The following is a 27,665-nucleotide window of genomic DNA, read 5'->3' as shown; positions in this document are numbered from 1 at the left end:
CCGGACTTTTCCTTCTTCCTCACTCCCGCGCCACCTGGAAATCCACATCCCGATGGATCACCATCCGATTGGGATGATGATGATGGCCGGATTCGTGCGAGATGGAGCCGCCGGGGCTCAGGCTATCCGCGCTCCGGCGCTGGCTCGCTGCGGTCGAGGAGGAGCCGCCGATGATCTGTTCGCGGCTGCTGGAGGCGTGGACGTTGACGTTGTACTGGGAGCGCTCGGGGCGGAGCTTGAGGACGCCGCCGGCGGGGCTGGTCGGTTGGTCGAAGCCGAGGTGCGAGGCCTTGCGGACCTGTGACGTGTGGTGGTGGGTGCCGGAGGTCATGTCCGTGCGGCCGCGTCGGCCGGATTGCAGGGCGTAGGAGGCTTGCTGTTGGGACGGGTCCGGGGTGCCGTACATGGTGCCGAGATCTGTAGAGAGAGAGGATGCGGGTTAGGTGAAAAGGGGATGGGAATTACTGGATAGAGAGAGGGGGAGAGGGAAGAGGGAGAAAGACTTACGTCTTGACATGAATGCCCATACGAACGGTTTCAGGCAAGGGATGGATGCGGTGAGGAGGGACATGCAGAGGAGGACTTCCTCCAGGATGACGACGGGGACCAGGCCGATGCTCGACGCGCCGGAGCGGATGAAGCTGATGTAGAGGAAGATGCCGATGACCGAGAGGGCCGCGACCAGGACGCGGAAGGAGTAGACGAAGACGACGATCCTCTTCTTCGAGGCGCGCAGCTCGTTCTTGCTGATGAACCAGATCGGGAAGCCGATGATCAGGAGCTCGGTCAGGATCTCGAGGGCGACGATGACGGCCCATCGGGCGGCCTGCAGGATGACGATGGGGTGTTAAAAAGCGCGGTCCTCGAGATGAAAGGGGAGGATGATTTCAAATCCCGATCCAGGACTTACGTTGTTGTTGCACACCGCGTCGGGCGTCGCGGTGAGGACCTCGGTGGGCCGGCAGCCGACCGAGCTCAGGAAAATCGAGGCAATTCCATAAATGGCCGTGATGGCATATGCGATCGCGAAGATGATCCGTCTTTGATCCAAAGTCAGCTGATGTTACTCGACCGGTCGGCCATGCAGGAGAGCTGTGGCAGCACTCACTCTCCGTGGAAGTCGCCCTGGAAGATCCTCCTCGTGAAGACGAGTAGGGAAAGTTTGGAGAGACCTAGGGCGAGGAAAATGAACGGACGGGCAGCAAAGTAAAGCTGTTGCAAGGCAGAGGTCAGCAGATGATCCACGCAAGCACGACGCAGATTTGGAATTCCATCCGAGCGGTTTCGGTGATGGCCCGGGGATACAAAGGGAGAATTTCCCTCTTGGAGATGATGAAGTTTACCTTTGAAGCCATGTCCAAGGAGGATTGCGACATCGCGCCGACGGCCACCCCGAGGCCATTAGCAGTGGAGCTGAAAATGAGGCCCCAGTGGACCACTGCAAAGGTCTGAAGAGACGCATGGGGGTTAGTATGCGCAACAGTGACACATTGTGACACCTCCCGAGGGAGCGGATGGTCATGCATGGCGACGGAATCAGGTCGGAGAACTTACATATCCCGCGGCTGGAAGGCAAGAGCAGAGAAGATGGTCAGCACACCGAAGGTTTCCCGTTTCAATCGTGTCGTACAAGGGTGTGTCGAGTGGTGGAGGATCTGCATTGCATCGCACTCTCACACATACCTAAGATGGCATCGTCCCACCAGAACATGTCCCATTTAGCCAGCAACCGGGCCGCGAGGCACAAGAAGCTGTAGATCAGCGACAGCAGGGTGGTGACCCACAGCCAAGGGCGATGATCGTCTGATGTCGGGGTCTGAAAGCCGGCGTTGAGCGCATATTGTGTGGCATCGTTACTCATGATGATGGTGATATCGAATGGATGGATGGATGGATGAAGTCTGCGCGCGCGGCGAGCGGGCGCTCCCACCAGTACTGGGAATCCTGGTCTCTCTCTCTATCTCTCTCGCCGGAAGGATGGAATGGGGAATCTTTTCCCAAGCGCGAGGAATTAGGTTAGGTAGATCTCCTCCACAAGGATCTCTGTCGTTCTCTCAAACAGACGTCCAACAGGAAGCGACGGCGATGACCAGGGATTTCCGCGTGAGCGGCCCAAGCGGCATAAGCTTTTCTATTCAAAGCGCATTCGACGGCGGCAACAAGGTCAAGAGGAGGAGGATTCCCCGGTAGCGACGCGCGGATCGAAGGGATGTGTTTCCCTTTCACGACTGACAGTGGAAGGTTCGTGAGCAGGTGAGGTCGGAACGAGATGTCAGAGAATTGCGCCTCCCCGGAAAGAGAGAGTGTTGTGCCGGCACGAATGCGCAGTCGATCAGGGTGTGTATCGCTAGTAGTAGAATGACGGCGATGTATGTGGAGAGGGAGAGAGAGGAAGGACTACTGTAGGGCAGGGACAGAGGCGTCTTCTCTCTCGTACTGCACAAGAGACTGGTAGTGGTAGTGGTAGTGGTAGTGGTAGTGGCGGTGGTGGTGGCGGCGGAGAATGATGGTGGTGGTGGTGGTGGTGCCGGTGGTTGTGTTGGTGGTGGATGTGGTTAATGGTATAAATTTAGTGAGACGATACTCTTTGGGGTGTATGCTGAAGTGATGAAGTGATGAGCGACGGTGGTAGCGGCGGTGGTAGCGGTGGTGGTGCCCCAGATTTTCTTGACTGTCTTGACTTTCTCTACCCTTTATTATTACTAGGTACCTAGTCTCGAATTCGGAAGGGGAAAATCTCCTCTCAGGGTATTCGATATATTTTGTCTTGTCGTTGACGATATATATTGCGCTGGGACGTCGGTCGAGGGCGAAACCTCACCCCCCGTGCAATTTCGGATGTGATATATTATTTTATGAGCACATATCATATACTCCTACCCTCGGACGCATGCATCATATAGTGGAGACCGACTGCAGGCATCGATCAGGGTCATCTCGTCTCCTTCTCGTCTCGTCCGTCGCATCCCGGGAGCGGTCCTTGGCGTTCGTGCAGCTGCATCTGCACGCCCAGAACCAGGTGGGCCGACAGAGATGCTCCCGATCGTGGCCAACATATACACTCTAGAAAGGATGCTCTGTGGAAAGGACAGTCCAGATTGGAAAGTATAAGACATGTCTCACTCCGTCGATGGCTCCAAAGCGGCGAGACCCTCGCTTCTTCGAGACAGAGGTGCACCGAAAACTGGGGAGACCACAGTCCTCCTTGGGATGTATTCACTGTAGTAATAAGCAGGAATACTTCCATATACATCCACCTGGCAGTAGTATTCCTATCCTCCCATATACATCCACCTGGCAGTATTACAGCACTCCAACCCCCCGCGTGGCTGGCGTGACATTTCCCCTCCGCCGCGCCGATGGATCGATTGCCAAGAGACATCGGCCACCCTCGCGACCCAATGAGAAGGTCTCCTGATGTCCTCGAGAGGGGAGGAGAGATATCCTCACCAGAGGAAAAAAAGTTTCACCCATCGATCGTCCAGCGCATCCCTCTCCCTTTCCGTCTCTCGAAAAAGTAAAAAGGGCGATGGCGAAGGTTCCATTCCTGGACGAATGGCGCAAAATCCCGTGAACGTCGCCAAAAGTGTCGCTGTCGTGGGTTGTTTCCCGCCAATAAGAGAAAGTATCGCTGTCGTTTCGTTCATGCGTGTGAAGCTCCAGTATATGGACTGGACTGTACGCCCGGGGGTCCGGACTTTACCCGTATCGCCTTCATCATGACTGCCCCCCAGCACAGCCCAGGGAGGGAAATGCTCCAGACGTGGCGAAAAAACATACAGTAGAAAACCAAAACGTGCGCGGTCGTCTTCTCTCCCACTAGATGGTTTGTTAGGACCCCAGCGCCCATGGATTGCGCATGGATTACGACGGAACGGAACTGCACCAGACGAGGACGGTGGACGGCGGTGGACGGCATGTGCTATACAAGGGTGTCCTCGTTCCTCATCGTATCCCTTTCTCCACCACTGACATCCATCCGTCCATCTATTGGTACGGGACCTGGTGTCGTTTCGCATCGTGCGTACCTGTACCTGTACCTGTACCTGTACCTGTGCCTGTGCCTGTACCTGGGCTCAGGGATCTATGTATTGCCCCGACGCCACGTTTTTTCCGGACCGTTGATAATAATACCTCTTGTCCATCGTCGTGATGTATTCAGCCCTGTCGGTCGTGCCTCCAGCGGCGGTTTCCATATAGGAAGTGCCGGGTGGGTGGTGCCTGCCAAGTCCGTCCCTCTCGCATCCAGATCTCGTACGGTACAGTACGTGCACCGGACGGCGTTCAATCTGTATTGACATCGACGCCCCTCTCATCGTCGTCGAAGCACACACACGAGATGGACCGAGAGGCGAATGGATCGCATCCAGCAAATTGTTCGAGTCCAGATTGAGGAATTCATTCGCTCTACGGTATGGAAATGAAAACGTCGGCGAGCAAGGACGAGATATCTCCCCTCCGATGCATCTCGCCGACTCTCTTCTGCTGCACCACCACCCGCGAAAAAAAAAACCCCCCCTTCTGCTGTCATACCCGCGTGGATCTTTAAAAGATTTCTGACTACTGCGACCTGTTCCCGTGTGGGCTCATGTGTGCGACAGCTGTGCCCACGTGTATGTGTGTATGCGTGTATGCGTGTGGGTATGTATGTATATATGTAGATGTAGAGGTGCATGTGCACGTGTGTGAGATGACATGTCGAGATGAAGAGAGAGAGAGAGAGCCCTGTGCAAGATGCGCGATGCGAGATCGAGCACGGCGCGACGACGGGGTCAGGGACTACTGCAACTGGATGTGACTGCAGGCGGGCGAGACCAAAGCGCAGACGTTCGTCCCTTCTCCCTCCTCTCTCTCTCTCTCTCCGAAGATTCTCCCGCATGTGTGGAAACACCCTTATCATTAGACATCGTGCACACACACAGACACACACACACGGACGGCGTCGGTTTCGCGACGTGTATTACTAGATCCCGAGAGCGCGCGCGCGAGAGAGAGACAGAGAGGCGACATGTCACCTTTTCCCCATCAGAACAACGCCACTCTGCTCCGCCCTCATCTGGGCCTCAGCGAGGACGACGATGATGGACTTTCCCCATGAGCATGTTTCCAGCGTGCCACCTGCCAACTTCGCACGAGGAGGGGACAAAGGAGAAGGAAGTCTGTGTTCTCCTCCTACATACCTAGGTAGTTCCCTCCCGGGAAACGAGGAGTCGGGAATTCCTTTCGAGTGGGTTTCCCTCCCGACGATCATCGCATGCGCCAGCCTCCTCGTGGCGTGGCGTGGCGTGAACGTGACGGGCGTTTCACAACGGCGGGAGAACCGGCCATCATCACGGTCGTTCGGATGAATGGGCGGAATTCCACCCCCCTTTCTTTCTCCTCCGTCACCGGAAATCTATGGGACATCGGATGACGGATTGGGGGATTTGGCGAGTGATGGTCTGGAGGAGAATACGACTCCGGAGCGAAGCATGGGATCCTCGAACCGCTCCGAAGCGAGATTGGGGCCCAATCGTTTCTTCGTCCTGTCTCTCTCTCTCTCTCTCACGTGGTCGACACGATGTCGCCCCGAGAGAATCGGCAGCGGGAAAAGGGCCCTGGTGGGCTGGGGTTTAGTCGATAAGGGTACCAGGGGACCTTTTCCTCGAGTCCTCGTCCCCACATGGGAATTTATTTTTTTCTCCTCGACGTTTTGCCGCTTTGTCGCGTGGAAACGGTCGGGTCGACGGTTACATCGATGGTCGCATGGGTGGGTGCATGGATGATGGTGATGATGATGAGGATGATGATGCGACTGATCCCGGTGGGAGGGTGGGAAAGACGGGAAGCGTGGTGGGACTGTCGTACTGTGTACTTACTGTACCATGCATCGTGGTTGATGATGGGTGCTGCGTGCTGTGCTATGCTTGACAGATGAAAGGTGTGTGGGCGCCGCGGATGGTCAATGAACCGATCGACGGGTGCTGCAGCAGCTAGGTGGTTGATCGATGAATGGGTCCCCCGAACTTGGCCCGTTCCAGCCCATTCCGCCGGGGCTTGTTGCAGGGTGTGGTGCACCACCACCGTAGATGCTTGGGGAGGAAAGAAAGTTCTAGCGTGGAAATCCAATCGTCGGGTCCCTTCTTCCCTCCATTTGGATGTATGGGTGGATGAAATGTATGAATGTATGTATGTATGAATGTATGAATGTATGTATGAATGTGTGTATGGATGTATGTATGTATCTACTATCGCAGCTAGGACAAAGGCATCGCAGCATGCATGTGTGTATGATTGTATCTATCTATCTACAGACGGTATCTTCTCTCATCGTTCACATTTGGTGGGGAGATCCCATCCCCCAGGGCCGCGGCTCATGCATGGGATTGAGGCTTCCATTCGTTCCAGCGTTTCCATCTCCCCCTCCTCCTCTTCTCGTCGGCATTCGTGCATACCTGCATGCATGCATCCCTCTCTACATCCCTCCCTCTCTCAAACCGGTCGGCCGGCGGCGAATGCGGATGGCCATCTCGACTCGCGTTTCCACCCCGGTCCCTTCTAGCGCGTGCTCTCTGTTTTGCCATTCGCCTGTGCACGATGACATTTTTTCCCCCTTCGCTCGTGATAAGGTGGCGGTCCGGGGTGTTGGGATAGCGCAATGGGTGGCGGAGGAACTCTCACATGGTCGCAGAGACCATTGATGATTAGTTAGTTCGTGGTGGTGGTGACGGTGGTGCCATTGATTGAATGGCGTGAAAGGGAAGGAAGCATGGACCGATGTGTGGTGCGCGAGCGAGACGAACGAACGGACGGACGAACGAACGGGAGGTGAAAGGCGCGCGCGTGCCAATCCCTTGGCCACGAGTACTACTGTATCTCCCTCTCTCCGCCCCGACCACGCTTTTTGAGATATGTCCGATTGTGAGGTGGATCCACCGTGCATACCTACTAGGTGCTAAGTATGTTAACAGGTTCCATCTTTTTTTTGACCTGGGTGTGTGTTGGTGTGTGTGTGTGTGCGGGTGGGTGGGTGTGTACATGGCGCGCATTCATGGACAGTAGCATACATGCAATCTACATACATACAATCTACAGTACCTACATTACTCCATCTTGTCCCTGACCGAACGAGACAGCTGCATGAACGACTCTCTCCTCTTTTCACCACTCTCTTACCATCCGCCCGGAGTCTCTTGTGCTGCGTGTTTGAGACACGCCGAGAGTCAGAGTCAGAGTCGGAGTCAGAGAGAGAAGAAGAAAGATAAGAAGAGCGTCCTCTTTCTGCATACCACTACTAGGGACTGCAGCATAGTCCCTGACGCCGCTGCGGGTTCGGCCGCCTCTGCTTCCTCCTCCATCATCCATCTCATCTCATCTCATCTCGCGTGCGCGCCACCCCGATTTCTGGACATATCCGTTCGCCAACGTCCGACTCCACGCGACATTGGCGATTTCTTTTCATCACCTGCGGGGTCCCCGCTTTCCTCTTTCGTTCTGCTTGGAACCTCGCTCTGAACGTCGTCGGCCATCATCATTATCATCATCATCGACATGGGCGACATTGCGATGGAGCCGTATGGGAAGCACCCTCATACCCATGAGGATGTCTTCCCCGCCACCGCTTCTCCGGCCGACAGCTTCGACGATGATGAGGTCAAACAGGTGCAGGCGCGGGATTACGATCCACGATATGGTGAGCGATATCAGCATCCGGCAGCAGCGGCGACGTCGTCATCGTTGTCGTCGTCGTCGTCGTCAATGCGATGAAATGATACAGAGCGTGGATTTTCTGACATTCTCCACCTCACAGATCAACGTGATATGAGACGGTTGGGTAAAAAGCAAGGTGGGTCTCCTCGCGCAACTCCCGCATCCCCACCGCAAGGCGCTCTTCAGCTGACGAATTCCACCCCAATGCAGAACTGAAACGTCGCTTTCGATTCTTCTCCATCGTCGGATATGTCATGGTGTTGGGCCTGACATGGGAATTCTCCCTCGTCTTGACCGTCTTCTCCCTCGCTAACGGCGGTACCGCTGGTGCCATCTGGATAACACTCGTCGTCTGCTTCGGATCTTTCTTCGTCATGTTGTCCATGGCTGAGATGGCATCGATGGCGCCTACGTCTGGAGGACAATATCGTGAGTGACACTGGCTTTCCGATTTGAGAAGCCACCAAGGATCGTATGCTGACGACAATTCACAGATTGGGTCAGTGAATTTGCGCCTGCGAAGTATCAAAAGGTCTTGTCCTATGCTGGTATGTACAGCCTCCTTACCGTGTTCCATCCGCATTTTTGAAAGCGCAAAACCACGAATTCGGCTGACTTGATCGTCACCCAGTCGGCTGGCTCTGTGCGCTCGGATGGCAAGCTGCCATGCCTACGGTCGCATACATTGGCGCTCAGCAGATCATGGCCTTGATCTCCGTCTGCGACCCGAGCTATGTCGCCCAAGGTTGGCACGGCGCTCTCTTGACTATGGCCATGGTCGCCAGCGCCATCTCCTTCAACACATTTGCTATCGGCAAATTGCCCGTTTTGGAAGGTCTGGCCGTCATCCTGCACATCTTCGGCTTCTTCGCTTTCTTCATCATTCTGTGGGTCATGGGTCCCCGCGCGCCAGCCCAGGAGGTCTTCACCACCTTCCAGAATGGCAACGACTGGAGCAGCGTTGGATTGGCCACACTCATCGGTATTGTAAGTGGTGACGATGAAATAAAGCTGTCTGTGCCGCATACGGACATTTGCGCTGACGTTTGATGATAGGTCGGCCCGACCACCACCTACTTGGGTGCCGACTCCGCCGTGCACTTGTCCGAAGAACTCCGCGATGCGGGCCACGTCCTTCCACGTGCCATGTTCTCGGCCGCCATCATCAACTACGTCCTGGGTTTCGCTACTACCGTCACCTTCATGTTCAATGTCGGTGCCAACCCGGAAGACCTCATAGATCCCAGCAAGAACCCCTCTGGTCAACCTTGGGTCGCTGTCATGCTGAACATCACGGGTTCCAAGCCGGCCGTCATTGTGCTCATCATCGTCATGATCGTCCTGGTGAGTCATCCTGCTCGACTCTACGCGTCTCCTTCGAACGGCCAAACTAATTTGCTCACCTCCAGTACTTCTTCTGCGCCGTCAACCAAGTCACCACCAGCAGTCGTCAAGTCTACGCCTTCGCCCGCGACAAGGGACTTCCCTTCCATGCTTTCCTCTCCCGCGTCCAGCCTGGCAACGGCGTGCCCACCAACTCCGTCTACGTGACCCTCATCTTCACCAGCCTGATCGCGCTGATCATCATCGGCTCCCCGCCAGCCTTCAACATCATCCTCTCCGTCTCCGCGACCGGCCTCTTCACCTCCTACATCGTCGTCATCTCCGTCGTCCTGATCCGCAAGCTGCGCGGGGAGACCTTCCCGCCCTCGCGCTTCAACGTCGGGCGCCGCCTGGGAATCTTCGCCAACATCGCCGCGTTGTGCTTCCTCTCCGTCGCCTTCGTCTTCCTCTTCTTCCCTCAGATCCCCAGCCCGGATGCGCCGAATATGAACTGGGCCATCCTCATCTACGGCGTCGTCGTCAGCTTCGCGCTGATCTATTATTACATCTACGGAAGGCATCATTATGATGGTCCTGTACAGTGAGTTTTCGCCCCTCCCCCGACGGGACTGACATCCGGACGGAAAGCTGACGATTTCAAATAGTTACGTGCGCAAGGATTATTGATCGTTGGAAAAGAATTAAACCTTTTTAACATTTCTACAAACACCCCCTTTCTTTCTTTCTTTCTGCTTTTCCTTTTCTTGCTCTCTTGGGGAAATCGGGTCGGGCGCAAAGATGATGTCACGAGCGGAGTTTCTTTTTCCCCGCCTGGGAAGGTACGATATGTTGTTGGCTCCTCCATCTATCCATCTATCTACAGACATATACTATATCTCTACATCTACCATCTACACTACCCTTGAACGGAGGAATTTTTATCCAGACGTGTGACACGCACGGCGATTTGACGAAATGCTGCAGGTCCCGCCTCGTGGTCGGCATGACTCGGTCCATGCAACAACGACCAGGGAGCAAGGCAAGGTTGGCTTTCCGAGGCTCTCTCTTCTCCCGGGATTATCGACCAGACGGAAAGGATCGGACGCAATGAAATCGAAATGGAGAACGCCGCCCCGATCGCTTGCACATTGTCTACTTACTACGATGCATATATATCCCTATCAAGTCAGAGTGAATCCTCTCGCTGGCTCGCCCGTCGCCGCCGCGGGAATCCCGCAGTTCGTCTCTCTCTTCAATCTTCAATTTTCGTCGTATACAATCATTGGCGGGGATAATTGAATGTATGGTCCCATAGATACAGACACAGACACACACACACGCATACACACAAAACAAACAAACATTCCCATCGTTATCACATCACATCATTCCATGACCACCACCACCACCCTCATCGTCATCATCAAGCCAACTCCCTCCTCCCATCAAACTGCCCCGCCACCAACTCCGGCGAATCCGGCCGCGGGAATCCCAGCTCATACCTCCCACGCGAATCCGCCTCCGACATGCCCCCTCGGGGCGCATCTTCGAGCTCATACCGTCCGCTCGAGCCGTCCGCCTCGGGGAGATGGGCCGAGCTCAGCCGCCACGCGCGGGCGCCTCCCGCGGCGGAATCCCCGTCGTCGACCGGCGACGACGACGACGTCGGCGCTTCTCCCCCCGCCTCCTCGCTGTCTGTGACGGAGGGGTCCGCCTTCGCCGCCGCCTCGCCCGCTCCCCCTTCTGCTGGCTCGCGGGAGCGTCGTCGTCTCCGTCGGACCAGCCAGAGCGCGCTTCCGATCAGGAGGATCGCGCCGATCGACGCCCCAACGCCGATGCCCGCGGCGGTGCCGGGCCCGAGGCCCTGCGGGACCGACGGATCCGACGGCGACGAGGCGGTGGGGGTCGCCGTCGCCGTCGTCGTCGATGTCGCGGTCGCCGAGGTCGCGGGGAACTGGGTCGTGGAGAAGATCTGGCCTGCGAGGTAGACGGCGGGCCCAGCGTCGAACACGGCCGCCGTGTCGTTGCAGCAGGTGTACCGCGCGGACCGTCCGGGCACGCCGTTGTTCGGCCAGCGCCACGGCGAGCAGCAGTAGGTCGTCTGCGTGCACGCCCAGACCATGTGGCTGTTGTTCCACGGTTGTCCGGCTGCGAACCATCGTGACGATGTCCCGTTAGTGGATTCTTCCTTCCGATGGATCTCTTTGTATGTGTGTGTATATGCGTGTGTGTGACGAGAACTAGCAGCAGCGGTCAAGGGCGAAACTACTCACGGGAATTGTCCACCGTCGTGCAGTAATTCGGGCAGTTGGGCGATTTCCAACTCGGATCGGTACAGGCGTGTCGCCAGTAGTAATTGTTCTCTTGATCCCATTGCGCGTTTTTGCAGAGCCCGTTCGTGGTGCACAGATCGTTCCGTCCGCAACAGCTGCTGAACCCGTCGTTGGAGGAGGAGGAGGAGCTGTTGCAGGCCACAAAGTTATCGGTCGGCGTGCCATCGGGAAAGTAACATTGCGATTGTGCTCGCACACTCGCGATCGCGATCGCAAGCGAGACTGTGGAGAGAATCATCCTGTGCTGTACGCATTTCCGTCTTCATGCGAAGAGGAAGAACCATCGACGAAACATCGGAGCGCCCTGTCCGCATCTAATATATGACCTGCACGCAACGACACCAGCCCTTCCGAGACGATCTCGAACCTTTCTTGCAGGTGCGGCAGATGCGTGGCTGCGGCGCCTCTGACGCTTCGGCGCTGCATGGCCGTCGTTTACTCGCTCGTGGCGACGCCTCCATCCCGCGAACATGCAGGGTTCGGAGGCCACATTTTGCCAACCACCTTATCAACGTAGGAAAAGGCGGACACATGAAAGTTTCCAGGTCTATCCAAGTGCAATACATCTGACCTTGTACTGCCGCATGGCGATCTTTCTCCTTGTTAGGAAGGTCGACGGGTCACATCGAACTTTGGAAGAAACACTCACGTGCGTGGAAATCTTCAAACCGACGTCCACACAGCCACACGTGGCCGATCGATCGACATCGCTGCAGTACAGCTTGCTTCCTTTTCACACCTCGATGTTTGATCCGTTGAATGGGAGACGAATTTATCGAGACATGCCTGCGGTTGACGGATGAATAGTATATAACAATAGTATCTTCAATTGAAATAATCCGTCATATTTGGACAAGAAGAAAGGGCAATCCTCGCCAAAATTAAAAACATAGCGCAAAAGCGACGAACAGGAGAAGAAAGCACGACCAAAAAAAATCATCTCGCTGATGAGTCCACTCCAAAACTTCATCAGACAGCAAGCTCCTTCGACTCAGCGCCCTTCAAAATCGTCGCCTCCGCACTCGAAGTGACCGCCAGCGCCAAACTGACCATACTCGCGCCAGCACTGCCTCCACCTATCCCACCGCTCGCCCGGCGCCGCGCCTTGAACGCACGATCGAAGGTGTCTTTGATCAGCTTCTTCAACGTCGCGCGCTCGGAGACCGGCACGCCGCGCTCCTGCTCGCCCGCATTCGACGAGCCGACGAGGCGCGCGGCGCAGAGGCCATCGGGGGCGATCTTGACGCCGTATTTCGCCGTCAGGCCCCGGGAGACGGTGATGCTGAAGTAATAGGTCGTGGCGACGCCCTGCGCCATCTGGGCGTAGCGGCAGCGGAACGCCATGTTCGCGGCGTCGGGCTCCTCGATGAAGGCGATCTCCAGCGTGCGCAGGGTCTCGCGGAGCGCGGCGACCAGCTGCGGCAGGCTCTCGGACGTGAGGCAGTAGCCTTCCAGGATGGGGATCGAGCGCCGGGCCTTTTTGCGCCCGCTGAGGTCTTCCGACGAGCGCCGCGAGTGCGAGAGGTCGCCTTCGTGCGCGACGAAGCGGCCCCGTTGGACGTTGGCCATGGTGAAGAAGGGGTCGAAGGGGAGCGGCCAGGGGGAGCGGGAGAGGAAGGCGGAGGGGCGGAGGCGCTCGGGCGCGCTGTGGTTGCACCAGGCGATGGCGGAGGTGTCGGTGGCCATCTCGGGCACGCGGGCCTTGAGGAGGCTCTCCGCGCGGTTTTGGTCCGGGCGGAGCAGTTGTTTGGCGGGGAGGGAGTTGAATCTTGTCTTGAAGCACTGCGACACCGTGTCTGCCTCTACGACGGACGGGTGGAGGATGGATCCTTTCAAGGCATCGGCGTCGGTCTTATGCTTCTCCCAGATGTGGTCGAAATCTTCAGGGACCAGACCGGCCATGACTCGCTTCTTCTCGGCATCGATGACCTGCCACAGAGCCCGGGTGGCTTGAGGTTTAAACATCGGCGCGTGTTCGGCCAAGCTGTACGCGAGCCAAGCTTCTTGTCGCCGATTGAGCATCGCATATGCATCAGCAAGCCACCAGGCGGCCGCGCCGTCAGCTTCGTCCAGCTGAAGCATGTCGACAATTGGCACGCGCAGCACTGAAATGAAGTATCGAATCGCAGCCTCCCATTTGCCTTGGAAACTGGAGCAGACTCCCAACAAATGTTTCACCCGTCGAATTTGTGCATCGTTGTCTTCGCCTTTGAGGAGGCTGTCGAGGATGGCGCGAAGGTGGGTCTCCGCCAGGCTCCAGAGGCGTTGGTTCCAAAAGTATACGGCGTGTTGAATGTGCTGTTGATCAGATGGTGTAGCCGGTAGTGTCGATTCATCCCGCTGGTGAGAACTGTCGTGGGTGATGCCCTCTTGTGGATGTTGCTGCAGCTGCGAAACACGATCTTTGCCACCGAAACGTAGCTCTGACCGTGCACGCGTGCGCACCGGCGAGTGAAGTTCCCGTTCGGACTCCGCGCGGCCGGGATGGAGGCTGTCCTGGTCGGATGCAAAGGAGAAGCGTTTGCGACCGGTGCGTCGTTCCAGAGAGCGATGTGCCTCCGCAGATCTGTTGGGTTGATGCGATGCTGGCGGGCTGTTGGACATTGGCAGGGGCCACGGCGCACGACCTCGCTCAGAGGTATCATCATTTTGTGGATCGTCCGTTGCCGCTCCCGGTTCATCACGAAGCGTGACACGAGATAGAGCATCGTCTACCTGTGTTAATAGCTGTGTGAGGGAGGCTGGTCTTTCTGGCGCGATCGAGCCTTTTCTGTCGACGGTTTCATGTGCGCTGGCCAGACCACGCGAATCAAAGTGACCATGTTCCATGATCGGCGCAGTCAGTGGGGTTCCCAACACACTAGCGGATATTTCGCGGACCGGTGGCGAGGTTGGTCGGGGCGTTTCGTAAATGACACTCTTGTGATAGGCAGTCGCCCAAGGGAATCCATCTCCGGTCTCTGGGATCGTCGGTGGCGGAGGAGTGTTGAGAAACGTGGTGCCCGATAAAGAGCGCACTTTGGTGTGCATGGCGAGGTTTGGCGAGCTCTTCGAGGATGAGATGTGGTGCTTAGGAGAGCCGGCCATCGGAGGCCCATGCAGAGACGGTGATGGCCATGGAGGCGTCTCACCTCCGTAAAGCGTCCGATGACTGCTCGCCTCGCTCCCTCGCTTGCTTCTGTCTGCTGGATGGACATTGCTTCCTCCCTCCGGCGATGACCGTCGGGAATGTGGATGTTTGTTTGCTGAAGACTCGACCGAATAGCCTCGGAAGTCAAGGATTGGTGCATGAAAGTCATTCCAATCAGTCTCGCCGGTCATGAAATCCCATGCGACAGAGCCTGAATGGTAGCTCTCACTGCGGTAGACATGGCTCAGGAGGTGGGTCCTCTTGATATTTTCAGGGACAGGAGCTGGCCCTTCCGTCTCTGGGATCGATGATGATAGCTTAGGGGATGACCTCGCTGTGACAGGTACGTCGGATTTGGAGACAGCCGCTTCGTGGACTGCATTCAATTGTTTGCTGGCCCGCTCTATGGCAGACTGGAGGCTAGAGAGGATAGCATCGGTCGGTCTTGCCTCTACGTTGTTGGCTGCGATGTTGTCTTCGAGGCCGAAAAGGAGAGTCCGACATGCCGATACGGATTCGAGGACCTGTGCATCTTCGACGCTTTTGTCGGCGTGGGATGTATCGATGTCTCCAAGTGCATTCCGCAGGTGTCGGAGGGAGCCGACAAGTGCCCGAAAAGGGCTAGAGGAGGTATTGCCTGGTGAGGAAAAATGATCAGTCGCCGTATTTCGAAGTCGCGGTAGGGACGATATTCCGACTCACATTGCTTTAGAATCTTCTGTGCCAGATGTTCCGTGTCGGCGACAAAGTCCGACGTCGGCTCGGCCATTGCTCGCTGGTGTCGGAGCTTGCCGAGGGTGGTGGTATCTTACAATTTATGTTCCAGCAAAGCCGACGAGGCACGACTAGTGAAGAACGCCTCGTGATTCAATGGGTGGATGTGAACATGACAGTAGGCAAGGGAACGGTCATTGAGGTGGGAGTTGTGGCGTCCGCCGTGGGGAGCCTCGTGTGATTATAATATAATCGTCAGGATGGTGCTGATAGCAACAAACCACAACCACACACCAATTGAGCGGCGGGAGCACCGAGGAAGGAGCGTTGGTTACTACCATTCTCCCCACCCGACTAGTTTCCTTCCTTAGTGCTGTTATCATCGTGGTCGTCCTCGTCGTACAGACCACAGCATGTTGAAACACATTCTATATATTTACACAAGGTTTGCAGGCTTCATCCTCCAATGAGACTGTAGCGCGTATCGAAGGAATGATCGGTGTAGTTGTTTACCTGGAAAAGGTTAATTTGATGGTGGTGGTGCTGGTGATCATCAGGACCTTCTCGCGAGCGGCGGCGCAGCTTACCTATTTTTTGATCCGATAACCCATCCTACTGCGGGCCTCATCTCACCCGCCTCGTTCGCTTACTCTCACTCATCAATGTGTAGGTTAGTATACATACACCAACGCTATACCCGCGTCGTCGAGACTGAGCCCTACTTGAGCCCTGACCGAGAAGAGGAAGTATTCGACCCATTTGCTCTCACGGTAACATTGCAATTTCGCATTGAATGACACGGTCGTAAGACTACCGTCTCAAGCGCGCATGAGACGAGCCGCCGTCAGTGCGGGACCCGAGTAACGATCATGATCCTGTCGCCGTGGACTGTGCCACTGTAGACAAGAATGATTCGCCTGCAAGATCTCGGGGGATGGCAATTGCTTGGGCACCTGGGCACAGTAAAATAATGATCCCAGAGGTAAGGGCGGCGGCCCGAGACGACCGAGGCCGCCCATTGGATCTATATTTAGGGGGCCGCTGGCCTTGAACTAGCCCAAATTTAGATGGCTGTCCTTCATCATCATGGTCCCTGGGTCTCGGATCTACAGTAAGGATTCTGCAGCGAGGATTTCCTCACCAGTCCTATGCATGCTACCCGGCAGTGAAAGTCAGCCAGTCAGATCATTTTGCCGCCTACGGTTGTGGCCCTCGTGGCTGATCTCACCGTCGGGAAGGAGCCAACCATACCTCGTCGCTGGAGCGGATCCATATATCAACGCCTCCCGATGCGCCTTGCTCACCGAGTACATGTGCATTCAGCCCTGATAACGGTTGCCTGGCGGTGCACCTCCGGTCCGACGGCAATGTGAGGCTCTGACGATCCCATGTCACGGTGACAGCCACGAGGCTTACAGCCTGCATCCGCTGAATCCTCTGCTATTAATGGCTGCAGTGTTACAGCTGGCGGTGGAGATGGGCGAGCGATGCTGAGAAACGCACAAGACGGTGCTCGAAGAGGAGCATCCGCACACGCTGACGAGCATGAAAAAGCAGTTGCAGGAGCAGGGGGTGGAGAAGATGACGAGGGCCCCAAAGATTAGCCCATAGACCGGCCACGCTCACTTTGCCTACCCACATAGACGTCAGTGCCCGCGGTGTCCCATATGCTGTCTAGATTGTGCGACACTTACCGGAGGTACACCACGTGGACGATCGATTTGGCAATATGGACTTTGAAAGAGATATGTGTACGAAGTGATCTTCTTCGTCTTGAAAGTATCAGGAGATGTCTAGACTCGCTTCCAAGGGCAGAATCGCGGCTGGACACGTCGGGTTTCAGCCCTTAATGTGCGGCATGTTGCCCACCTACATACCTAGGTAGGTATGCAGTCTGGTCGTATAGTGTATCGTCATCGTGCCCGGGTATTTACTCAATTTGCTGAAACTACATAGACAATGTCTATCCAAAGTGCATGTTCAGGTTGGTAAATCTTGCGCACAAAATTCATGGAGTTATATTCGATAGCTGCCCAGGCCAGGATCTACTCCTCCGACAAGGCTCAGGGCCGGGGCGGGCGCCGCGCGCACGCGTCAAGTCGGCGCGTTTTTATGAAAAGCTTATTAATCGCAGGTTGCGAAACCTGTGCCACCCTTAGATCGGAGAGTAAGGAGAGAGAGACCGCAAAGGGCCCTCGGGGGAGCACAGTGTCGCATTCAGACACAGTTCTTCTTTGTACTTGATCTTTTCCAGAGCAGCTTCAAATATCTTGGGTCCAAAAGTTGGCCACTCTCGCGAGCACTGGATCATCTTGGGGACAGCGTCTACCTTCGGACGAGATCTTCATCGGACGTCAACTCCCCTTGCGCCTCGCTCGTGCCACATTCATCCAGCACCTGTCACCACTCGCATACATCCTGCGCAGATCCGCGACCGCCGACATGTTGCCAGGCTATCAAAATTTCTCGTGGAGACGTTCGAGAAACCCTCGCTCTTCATGTCTTACAAGGCAGCCTTGCTGGCGCATCACGGCACTCCTCACCTTTCTCCTCGCATTTCTCGTGTATCTGTATGCATCATTCACGACCTCCGGGGAGCTGATGCTTGTTCACTTGAATCAGCAATTATGGCCGTACAGACGTGCACAGTGGTGGGACTGGAAAGAGACCGAGGAAGAGATATTCTGCCGCGCTGCCCATGATCTAAATGGCAAGGAACCCATACCGCATGTTGTCCACTACATCCTCCTCTCAGACGAGGGCGCACAGTACGAACTCAGCTACGCCACCTTTCTTGCTATAAAGTCGGTCCTCTTACGCATGAAACCAGAGGAGGTCAAGATTCACCATTTCGACCTTAATACGTCTAATTCGTGGTTCAGAGAGCTCAAGAACCATGTGACATTAGTACAGTTACGCCGACAAGACATTGTAGTACCGAACGGCTACAAGTTGTCCGATCTAGTACTCGCCCACCAGGCGGATATTATCCGGCTCGCAGTCTTAGCGCAGGAAGGCGGCATTTATCTTGATACGGACGTTTACATTCTTAGGCCTTTTAAGCACTTACTTACTAACCCGCGCGACATTCTTCTCGGCCACGAGGGCGGCGATCGATATGGTCTATGTAACGCTGTCATCTTAGCCCGCGCTGGCAGCGAGTTTATTTCCATCTGGCAAGATAGCTATAAGACGTTCGATGAGGCGAAATGGGCTGAACATTCAGTTCTGATGCCGAAGAGACTCCAAGTCCAGCACAAGGATCTTATCTGCCCGCTTTCACCTCCAGTCTTCTACTGGCCCTTCTGGGAATCGTGGAATGTGCAATATATGCACGATCCAATTGGTGCCGATGACATTGCACTCCTTCAGGACAACATGGACGCATGGGGTGGGTCGATGTACGAGAGCCAGCTAGCATATCACTCGTGGGGTGGCCACGCCTATCTCCGAGAACTCACACCCGATGTGGTAAAGGAGAAGGATTCACGATTCAACTTACTCATGAGGCATATCGCACAGGTCCCGTTGGGATGAATCATACATATCGGTTGAAGAAAATCCCCGGACCATTACCTCTGCTCTGAGTGACGCCTAGACTGTACAGCTCGGTGAATAGGTGGCCGGCCCCTCGGTCAAGCCGCTCTCCCAGCTAGATGTCGGCACTCACATGGCGGAAATTCCACGCGGACATCTGCGAGCCGAGTCATGAACCGTCCGGTGTCTGTTATAACAAAACCCCTACCTGGCGAACGCATGCGTCGGCGAACATACTTGACAAGCTGGACCTGCGGACATCTGGGCGCCGGCGATCTAACTAGCTCGTGTAGCACCGCTGCTTTGCCGTTGACGACATCATGCTCTATGCCCGATTTGCTGTGCATATCGAAATTGCTTGATTGGCCATCGTACGTGTGGGGGTGCGCCGTCCATCACCAATAATCAGTGAAATCTCCACAGAAGGGGAGGCACGTCTCCCAAAACGATGGGTCAGCATATTCCGTTTCAGGACGTGCGCTTGTCTCGTGGACATACTCGGCGAGCGTATTGAAGACGAAACACTCATATTGACGGTACTGCAGGACTTGCCATCGAAAGGCCTGATCAGAACCTTTCGGCCGAGCGTACACATAGAAGACATAGTCCTCTCGTTCTTCGCCACCTGTCCACCACTGAAGGCTTACGTCCCAGCATAGCTCTTCGATCGCAGACTTCAAGTAAGGCATATGCCCAGCATCGTATGATGTTCCAAGGCTTGAAATATGCACAACATGCCAGTGATTGCTGAATGCGGGTAATCCAGGCCCGCGAAGCTCCCGTATTAGACGTAGAAACTCGAACCAGTCTTCAGGGAGCTCGAAGCTAGAGGAGATGCCACTAATAGCGGCTTGATGTCGCAGGTGGTCGATGAGCTCATTCTTGTGGTCAGACAACTCTTGCTCAGAAAACGGGTCTCCAAACAGTGGCAAGGCATCTATGAGACTCTCGGGAGGTTTGTAGTAAATTTGCCCAGCCAGCTCGGCTGCGCTCGGATTAGGACCGAGATCGAAAGAGGACTCGCGTCCATGTAGAGCCGTCAAGTAGACGCATTTGGATATTGCGCCCTCGGTGGTGTATCCTTCCAACTGGAAAAAGGTTCATTGTAGCCTGATTCAGTATTCACTTCGCGCGGCGTGAAATTCAACCGCACAGCCTTCACAAGTTTTTTCACCACGCGCTCGTTGTAAGCTGTGGCGACGGGTCTGTACCAATCCAGAGCAGCAGCCAAGTCAGATGCCATATTACTGCCGTGAGATGGTACAGGTTTGCATGTCAATCAGGTTATACGTGCGTGTTTGTGAAGTCGAGGTTGACAAAGCCTTGCTGGCGTGTATTGTCAGTGTCATCGCTGCGGTCAACGAGATTTTAATAAGCGCCACTCTTTGAAGCGGATGGTATGACCTACAAGGCCGAGAATCATTGTCGAATAGTATGGTTATAAACGGTCAAGTGTGGCCATAGATTAATCCATGTCATTTACGAAGGAATGTTTGTGCGACACGCCCATGATGACCACAATCTGCCTTTGAGGGGTGCGATCTTGATGCTTCGTAGGTATAGTCATTGGAGGTAACGCAGCGGAGACTTTCATGGATTCTCAACGGATAAATACTCAAAGCGCTTTCAAATGGATAAGACAAGGATATTTGAATCGACGAATCCACAGCACAATCTGCAGGCCTTGGTGATGCGCGCATTGCAGAGATAAATGGTACATTGGCGACCGAGGAAGCCGCAGTAATTGGAACGAGTGCAAACATCCGCTCCGTCCGTGGTTTACATAGACAGGTAATTCGACGCCAATTCGGATCTTGTCCCCGCGTTGATATCTGTGTAAGCCGGGAATGAAAAGCTTAGTATGTACAGGGCACATGTGAAGCTTTAACGGCTCGTCACTAAGAGGAGTGGAGTCTCAGGGTCGTATCGAATCGATGGCGCCACAGATATCTTGATAGTCCGCCATTCTCTGGGACAATGCCAATGAGATTTTCGAGGCCAGATACGCTCCCCAATCATCTGCCAATGTCCGTAATCGGGTGGCTTGCATCTGTATCTTGCCGTTTTGCTCAAGCATGCGCAGATAGCTGCTAGGTCATGCTCGTGCGATGTGGCAGCAGTCATGCACAGCTAAGCTGACCGGTGTGGGTCTCAAATCGCTATACATCCATGAAGATCAGTAAATGTTTTCTCGATTGACTTGCCAACCTCAGAACACCTCCTGTTGCGATGGATGTGATGTCGTACGATAGCCATCCGGGACCAAGACGCGGGAGCCTCGTCGCGGAACTTCTGCACATTGCAAAGCACCAAAGCATCAATAAGAAATCGCGAGAATGGTTCGAAAATTTGCTTTGTATCGAGATATCGTGCAAGTCACCAGTGCAACTACGGCGTACGAGGATCTCACCCTCACCAACGGGGTTTTCGCCGTATATCGCCGTATCGTATACGTCGCATGGTACTCAAGGTTCAGAGAGTGAAAGCACAGGAGCATATCGATTGGCCGGTGCGGAAGTGACAATGCCGCAACGTAACAAAGTCCGAGATGAAATCCTCGCCAGGACCGTCAACTATGCATGTCATAAAGGAGTTCAGCACTTCTGGATTGACGGGGACTGTGTTCCTCAGTGGCCGTGTCCGGAGAAATACATCGCTATAAATTCAATGGATCTAGTATACAATCGTAGCAAATATCCATTGGGTTTATTAGCAGTTATACTCGAAAATCAGGAAGAAGTCGATACATTACAAGACCTTATGGAAGGGGCGTTAATCAACTGGAAACACAATCTCGAATATCCCCAACTATCCGACGCTTCTAGCAACGGTGCCAATTCACCAGGGTTTCAGCTGCTCCGACGTCTTTGCAGAGATCGCTGGTGGTCACGGGCTTGGATTTTTCAAGAAGAATACCTTGCGTCGACACGGATGCATCTACTCATACGCCATAGGGCGGGATTACGGTCAAAGAAAAGATTCAGATCTCCTGGCGAAGAGATATGCATCAACGCGGCTTCGTTCCGAACGCAAGCTACACTGTATCTGCTGGCTTGCAAACAACAACCGAATTACAGTGGGAACAAGAAGAACATCGCTTCAATGCTGAAGACTTTCGGGAAATACAATCTTTTATACCACACTCAGCATGATATGAGGACAAGATCCATGTCCTCAAGAATAGTCGTTGATATCCAACGCAGAAATATCGAGCACCCATTTGATAGGCTGCCGATAATTGCAAATGCGTGTGATTATGCCATTCGGCTGAATAACATGGCCAGCAAGGGCTACTCCCTCCAGTCTTGCTGCCTTGCGCTTTCGCTCTTGAATGGAGAGATCCTACGAAACCCAAGGCTCATCAAGAGATCGCCGGCGGATATGTGGATCAGCGACTTCGTGCAGCATGTTTTCTTCAATAAATTTGTTCCGCCAGTTCTTGAGAACCCCCTGACATACTTGAAGAAATGCCGGCTTACCGAGGTCTCACTCGATCCTCACGGCATCTCAACCAAGGGTCACATTTGGATCCTCAAGAATACTATCAAGGTCAATCTAAGTTCGGAGTTCCGCACAAGAACACGGGAGGGGCGCAATCCAGGTTCCCGCGAGTTTCAAAAGCATCGTCTTCTCAGGCTTCTAGATGCTTTGCGTTCTCAAGGACGAAAGTGTCAAGTCTTGGTCGACGAACTAGAGCGCTGTTTTGACAATGATGCAGAAGATACGACACTTAATGCTGTCAGGAAACACAATCGATCGATGTTAGGACCCATCATCGATGCCATCTACAAGTCCCAATCTTTAAGACTTGGATACCTACCAGGTACGGCACACGCAAGTGGAATCTTCAGCGGGGTTCCGCCCAACATCACCAAGGTTTTCACATCGTGGCGTGTAGGCCCTGGCCTCGACGGGAAAGAACGCGAAAGTCATGTCTCACTTGGAGTCCATGCGAAACTGCACAATGGCAAGTGGATGCTGGAATCTGCGCGATGGATCAATGGGCTAGCTTTTGCAGGAGAGCATGAGCAGTTGTCGGTAACTTTCCGTTGGCCCCGTGCTTGGCTATAGGTCTCTCGACGGGGGGTCATGCCCTTCACGCGCTTTCAAACATAGACTTCACAGCTTCTAGTGACACAGAAGATCACAGAAATGTCTCTTGCAGTCTCTCCTGCCTTCCACACATCGCCTCCAGAGCTCGCGGCTCTATTCGGCTCACCTGTGCAAAGATCTATGATCCATCCCGGAAGCTCTTGTCTCTTTACCGAGTAGATTTCCTTTGTCTGCATAGAGTGATAATGGCTCTTGGCCACGCTGATCGCTAGAGCTGGTTCGAGGATGTTGCTGCTCTTCTCGGATCATGTCCGCTCGCCGGAGAATCGCATGCTCACGACCGAATGTCGGGGGAGGCGTGAGCGCGTGATCTGAGCCCAGGCCGGGCTCCTGTGCCGCGAATGTACGGTGGAACGTCGACCTAAAGCGGGCTGGCAAGTCACATCAATCAGTCACAGCATATGTAGCATAAGCAGCACATCGCGTCGGTTGACATGCAAGAATGCCGAACTTGTTCACAACGAGAGGCAAATTGCTGCTGTTGACGTTCTGGTACAAACCCTATCATCGGCGTGAGGATAGGGTTCAGCGCACCGACGAACTCATTCCGCAGCGGCAAAGGTTCTACGGGCTTGGTAGATGACAACGCCCAGGCGACCTTCTATGGCGAGTAGCAGTTGCTTTCAACATACTGAACGGAGTGTCTGCACTTTGTGGACGTCGGAGCCAGGGCGCAAAACGTGGAGAGGTAGTCGGGTGGTGGGACTTCATGGGAGTTCAAAGTAGTGTAGTCACGAAAAGTGGCGGGAAAAGTGTGCTCGGACATTTCGGTAGACAATGTTACAACGCCCAGAGAAACTTTCTCCAAAGACTAGGTCCTGTGCGAATTTCGCGCTCGTATACTCCGTTCTCGACAGCAATACAATGTACCGAACAAGGATTTTGACGAAAGGTACCATCAAATCAGACCTCCTTTGATGCTCCCCAGTCGAAGTGTGGGCCCGCGTTCTCCGTGGCTATACCTTTCGACATCAACCTCACCCCATGTCTCATCGTCCCGGAGAGATTGTATCAAAGCCAGTAGGTTAATGACCGCTGTCCTGGTCTGACCTCGGCCAAGCATTCGCATTTGAAGCCCCGTCGAGTTACTAGCTACCTGAAGTATGTCCGCTCCTGTCCATGCCTCAGGATGAATATCGAGCGAGGTAGTCTTATCCGAACCCGCATCACGTTTGGCACACCTAGCGCATGTCATCAAGACCATGCCATTGGCGACATCCGTCCGCGAAAGGACCGCCTCAACCAGGTTGCGACTGGTAGATTGTACCCAGGCCATTCTCGTGCACATGCGACACCTGGCAACGAGGATACTGCACTCGGCTTGTGTCCCGTCTTCAAATTTGCTCGCGTGTGGGTGGTTTGTGTCGAAGACGTCGTCAATGATGACTCTAGGGGTATCGATCGCATCGGCAGGATCTAAATCGTCAGTAACGAGGCCTTGTACCCATGAAACTTTTACTGGAGATGAGTACCAGAGTTCAATTGTCGCGGTGTATACGGCGAGAGTGGCCGAGTGTAACCGCATGTTGATGGATCTCTTGCCTCAGAAGCGTCGGTAATGCGATTATGCTCCACCGTCCCTGAAACTCCCGACTCGACGACTTCATCGACAGGCTTGATTACTTCGACGACATATTCGACCATATCGCCGTCATCCTCGAACCATTTTGCAGTTGCGGGTTTTGCTACAGGGCCTTTCTTCTTCTTCGCCATTATAGTCGTGTGAAGAGAAGACAGGTGGTCTGCGAGTCTGGGAGGCAGAAGGTGAAGGATAGGGAAGATTCAAAACAGAGCCGATAAGACCCAGCCTGGCTACACCGGGGTTGCCCTCTGGAATGCTCCTTTCCACTTGCCTGGTGTATGTATTGTGTCGTATAACACAGAACGAAAGGCCTCTACAGGGAAATGCAGCGAGATAAGCTATGCGATACTGTTGTGAAGCTGTGCATATCAATGCAGCGGAGTAGACCACAGCGCTGCCCGACGCCTTGCTGTCAACTTGCTGCATCATCAGGCAGCTACACCTCTGTTCCACTTTTCACAAGAGTGGTGTGCATCGGTATCTGTGAGGTTGCTCATAGATACTGGGTATATCTCGGTAAGGTATGCATGTTAATCACACGAAAGTCAGCGTTGCTCGTCGGATCGGCACTGCCATGCATGCGTGATAACACACAATAGTAGACTCCCCAAGGATTCTCGAGGTGCGCATGGCGATTTGAGGCCCGATTCCCAACAAAGTTATGATCGATCTCCAGAGTTCTCAACAATTTCGGTACCAGGGCTGTCGTATAGTCTGTGATGGGAGATCGTGATATAACGTCTCATCGTTGTGCTTGCAACATATATCTGCCCAGGATCTGATGGTTAGCAAGCGCACCTTACTGCGTAACAAATTATGCTGTGGTTTATAAGAACAATCAGAGTGACTTCAACAGACTAGGCTTTCGATGAGAAGCGAATGGATGCCATGATCTTTACCTTAGACGTACTTGGCGGAATGAGGAGGGTAGTATTCGATGCATGCAGGGCGTTTGCACAAGTCATCAAGCAAGTGGTGTCGTGAATAACGTTCGTATAAAATGCCTACCCTTGCTCCCTTACTTGGACCAACCTTGGCTAAATCTCACCGCATGCTGGGCCGAATTATGACAGGACCAGAAAGGATTGGCGATTCATCGTTATCAGCACACGATGTTGAAATGACATTTGAAGCTCTATCGCATGTTATTTGCCACGCCTTGAGGGCGCTGCTTTTACCAGGGGTGTATGTGCAAACAAGCCGATGGTGTGGCGATGCATGATTGCTGCATGCAGCATCACCGTCTGATGGTGCTCATACAATTACTGACTGTAGTGTCCGCCGGTCTTGAGGTATCGTTGAATCTCTGATGTGTGCTCCAAAGCACTATTATTTCATTGCGAGGGAGAACTCCAATCAGCTATCTTTAAGCCGCTATCAGAGTTCCGGCATTCGTGCAGCAACATCCTTGGTGCTTGAAACGACCATTTTGACGTGGCTCCTCATTAGCACTAGTTTTGCACGGAGGCGAGCGACCGAAGACATAGTGACTTGGATTTCTGAGTTATCTTTAAGAGTTTCTAGCTTCTTTACAAGAGGCCTCTGGCGGAGCTAAAATACCGCACGGCAATTTAGCGCAGATCCCGTGCATTGGATTTCTACCTTATTCCAATCCGGCGGTGAACCCTCGTGGTGTGCATCATCCTCAAACTACTATGTTGCGCTTTTTCGGGTGCACAAAGCACGGCTGATCATTCTCTAGAGCGTGCGTACTTCTTGAAGGCTGATTTGCTGGCTAACCCAGAACGAAACATCGCGCTCGCGCATGACACGCACTCCTTCGATATCGAGAAGGCGGACCTCGAATCCGAGTCTGTAGATGATGATGCCCGCGCCGAACAATGATGCGTATCTCCGACATTGCTGCTTGATCTTTTGCTGAACAAATGGATTTTGCTTGAAACCGAACATATTTTTGTACTCGATCCAGTGACAAGCAGCGCCATTGATTTCCGTTGGCTCGTCAAAGAGGATGTCGGGTGTCGCTAGAAGTTTGAGCGGGCTGCCTGATTCTTTAGCGGCCAAGATTCGCTGCTTTTGCTGCGCCTCATCGAGCATGGCCGGCTGAAGGCGTCGAACGTGCTCGACGAAGTCGTTCTCTGCTTTCCGAGCATGCTCTGCCTTTGCCTGCTCCTTCTCGCGACGAATTCGCTGGCCTTCCGGCGTCAAATCAACCGGAAGTAAGCGCAAGGCCCCTTCCAGGATTGCTGCTACAATATCCGGCTCGAGCGTGGTCCGGGTCGTTCGAATGATATCGGCAGCAACAGGCTCTTGAAAGCGAGAGTAACATGCGGCTTTGAATACGGGCTTGATCTGGCTCGAAGGAATGCCGTGATACTGCACCGAAGTGTCCATGATCGGCTCTACTGCCGTCGTCGTCTTTGTTACAGGTCTCATGTTACGTACGACGACAACTGGTACCGAGCCACTGGAGATGTGTCCTGTCGAAGACTCATGCTGGCGGAGCGAGGCGATTCGCTGAAAGCTTCGTTGACACTGCTGACACTCATGCATTGTTCATAGAGACGACGTTGATATGTGTGGTGAGCGTTTCGCGATTATACCCAGTTCGAGGCCGGTAATATATGAATATGAAAGGACTGAAGCTCATCAATTATTATCATTGGGCCCTCGACAACAACGAAATTAGGGGCGGCCACGATAGACAACGCTGCCTGCGACGCACAGATACAGATCGAACATGTCTATAGTGCAGTGTTGTCCTGGACCTGATAGCCTGCATGATACAGGTAATGTGCTCGATGCCGAGATGGTGTCCGTGATCATCAAAGGTGCATGGTGACTCCACCCACCAGACCGGAATGCACCTTGAAAAACGCCATGTTTACCACAAACAGGTCATTCCGTATACGAGACCATGCTGATCCTTGATGCCCGATGTACTGATGCATGCCAGAAGTCTCCAGTTTGCCGAGATGTCTTTTTGGTCGCGAGACATGATTTTTGGTCTGTCGAGTTTGTCGATATCGTACAGCCCTCAGTCTCTGTCACAGGATTACCGTGTGAGTAGTGAGCCGAACCAACATCAACGTGCATCAAAACGAACTCGTCTGATCCTCAGATGGAATGGACAACTCTGCCTTTTCAAAGTGCGAAACATATTGGCAAATGACGAGGTGTGGCTTTCGGGCCCAAACCGAGAAGTTGGTGCGAGATCTCGCTGATGCAGAGCCATTTGTTCACCGGACCTGTCGTAACATGTACTCTGGCTCAGGCAGATACA

At 54.1% G+C, this 27,665-nt stretch overlaps 10 protein-coding genes across 10 annotated transcripts; 4 read left to right on the top strand and 6 right to left on the bottom strand.

Moving 5' to 3' along the window:
* Positions 1-19: 19 nt before the first annotated feature.
* On the bottom strand, positions 20-1,861 carry K489DRAFT_406299 (uncharacterized protein; the record flags this gene model as incomplete). The annotated part of the gene is made up of 7 exons (XM_033607238.1): positions 20-417; positions 508-826; positions 911-1,040; positions 1,109-1,212; positions 1,344-1,448; positions 1,555-1,565; positions 1,684-1,861. The coding sequence occupies 7 exons, from the start codon at positions 1,859-1,861 to the stop codon at positions 20-22; spliced, it is 1,245 nt and encodes a 414-aa protein (XP_033464665.1).
* Positions 1,862-7,024: 5,163 nt separating this feature from the next.
* On the top strand, positions 7,025-7,828 carry K489DRAFT_22440 (uncharacterized protein). Its single transcript, XM_033599758.1, has 2 exons — positions 7,025-7,672; positions 7,790-7,828. Exon 1 carries the CDS (start codon positions 7,120-7,122, stop codon positions 7,492-7,494), a length of 375 nt encoding a protein of 124 aa, XP_033464664.1. The 5' UTR covers positions 7,025-7,119; the 3' UTR covers positions 7,495-7,672; positions 7,790-7,828.
* Positions 7,531-9,699, top strand: K489DRAFT_406298 (amino acid transporter; the record flags this gene model as incomplete). Its single annotated transcript, XM_033607237.1, has 8 exons — positions 7,531-7,672; positions 7,790-7,825; positions 7,900-8,118; positions 8,184-8,237; positions 8,321-8,676; positions 8,746-9,033; positions 9,099-9,613; positions 9,678-9,699. 8 exons carry the CDS (start codon positions 7,531-7,533, stop codon positions 9,697-9,699), a joined length of 1,632 nt encoding a protein of 543 aa, XP_033464663.1.
* Positions 9,700-10,225: 526 nt separating this feature from the next.
* Positions 10,226-11,841, bottom strand: K489DRAFT_375742 (uncharacterized protein). Its single transcript, XM_033603751.1, has 2 exons — positions 11,286-11,841; positions 10,226-11,160 (listed from the first exon to the last, which is right to left on the bottom strand). The coding sequence occupies exons 1-2, from the start codon at positions 11,581-11,583 to the stop codon at positions 10,436-10,438; spliced, it is 1,023 nt and encodes a 340-aa protein (XP_033464662.1). The 5' UTR covers positions 11,584-11,841; the 3' UTR covers positions 10,226-10,435.
* Positions 11,842-12,161: 320 nt separating this feature from the next.
* K489DRAFT_397865 (uncharacterized protein) lies at positions 12,162-15,416 on the bottom strand. The gene is made up of 2 exons (XM_033606918.1): positions 15,178-15,416; positions 12,162-15,112 (listed from the first exon to the last, which is right to left on the bottom strand). Exons 1-2 carry the CDS (start codon positions 15,242-15,244, stop codon positions 12,315-12,317), a joined length of 2,865 nt encoding a protein of 954 aa, XP_033464661.1. The 5' UTR covers positions 15,245-15,416; the 3' UTR covers positions 12,162-12,314.
* Positions 15,417-18,009: 2,593 nt separating this feature from the next.
* On the top strand, positions 18,010-18,726 carry K489DRAFT_386143 (glycosyltransferase family 32 protein; the record flags this gene model as incomplete). The annotated part of the gene is made up of 1 exon (XM_033606199.1): positions 18,010-18,726. The coding sequence occupies one exon, from the start codon at positions 18,010-18,012 to the stop codon at positions 18,724-18,726; it is 717 nt and encodes a 238-aa protein (XP_033464660.1).
* A 395-nt stretch (positions 18,727-19,121) lies between these two features.
* On the bottom strand, positions 19,122-19,969 carry K489DRAFT_366747 (uncharacterized protein; the record flags this gene model as incomplete). The annotated part of the gene is made up of 2 exons (XM_033602805.1): positions 19,122-19,814; positions 19,853-19,969. The coding sequence occupies 2 exons, from the start codon at positions 19,967-19,969 to the stop codon at positions 19,122-19,124; spliced, it is 810 nt and encodes a 269-aa protein (XP_033464659.1).
* A 753-nt stretch (positions 19,970-20,722) lies between these two features.
* K489DRAFT_22266 (uncharacterized protein) lies at positions 20,723-22,815 on the top strand. Its single transcript, XM_033599742.1, has one exon. The coding sequence runs from the start codon at positions 20,956-20,958 to the stop codon at positions 22,795-22,797; it is 1,842 nt and encodes a 613-aa protein (XP_033464658.1). The 5' UTR covers positions 20,723-20,955; the 3' UTR covers positions 22,798-22,815.
* Positions 22,816-23,695: 880 nt separating this feature from the next.
* Positions 23,696-24,741, bottom strand: K489DRAFT_375737 (uncharacterized protein). The gene has a single exon (XM_033603750.1). It carries the CDS (start codon positions 24,362-24,364, stop codon positions 23,738-23,740), a length of 627 nt encoding a protein of 208 aa, XP_033464657.1. The 5' UTR covers positions 24,365-24,741; the 3' UTR covers positions 23,696-23,737.
* Positions 24,742-26,119: 1,378 nt separating this feature from the next.
* Positions 26,120-27,126, bottom strand: K489DRAFT_397860 (uncharacterized protein; the record flags this gene model as incomplete). The annotated part of the gene is made up of 1 exon (XM_033606917.1): positions 26,120-27,126. The coding sequence occupies exon 1, from the start codon at positions 26,933-26,935 to the stop codon at positions 26,120-26,122; it is 816 nt and encodes a 271-aa protein (XP_033464656.1). The 5' UTR covers positions 26,936-27,126.
* Positions 27,127-27,665: the final 539 nt, after the last annotated feature.

Source organism: Dissoconium aciculare, assembly GCF_010015565.1.
Source record: "Dissoconium aciculare CBS 342.82 unplaced genomic scaffold K489scaffold_1, whole genome shotgun sequence".
Lineage (NCBI taxonomy): Eukaryota > Fungi > Ascomycota > Dothideomycetes > Mycosphaerellales > Dissoconiaceae > Dissoconium > Dissoconium aciculare.
Note: the sequence above shows the minus strand (reverse complement) of the source record. Positions and strands in the feature narration are given on the sequence as shown.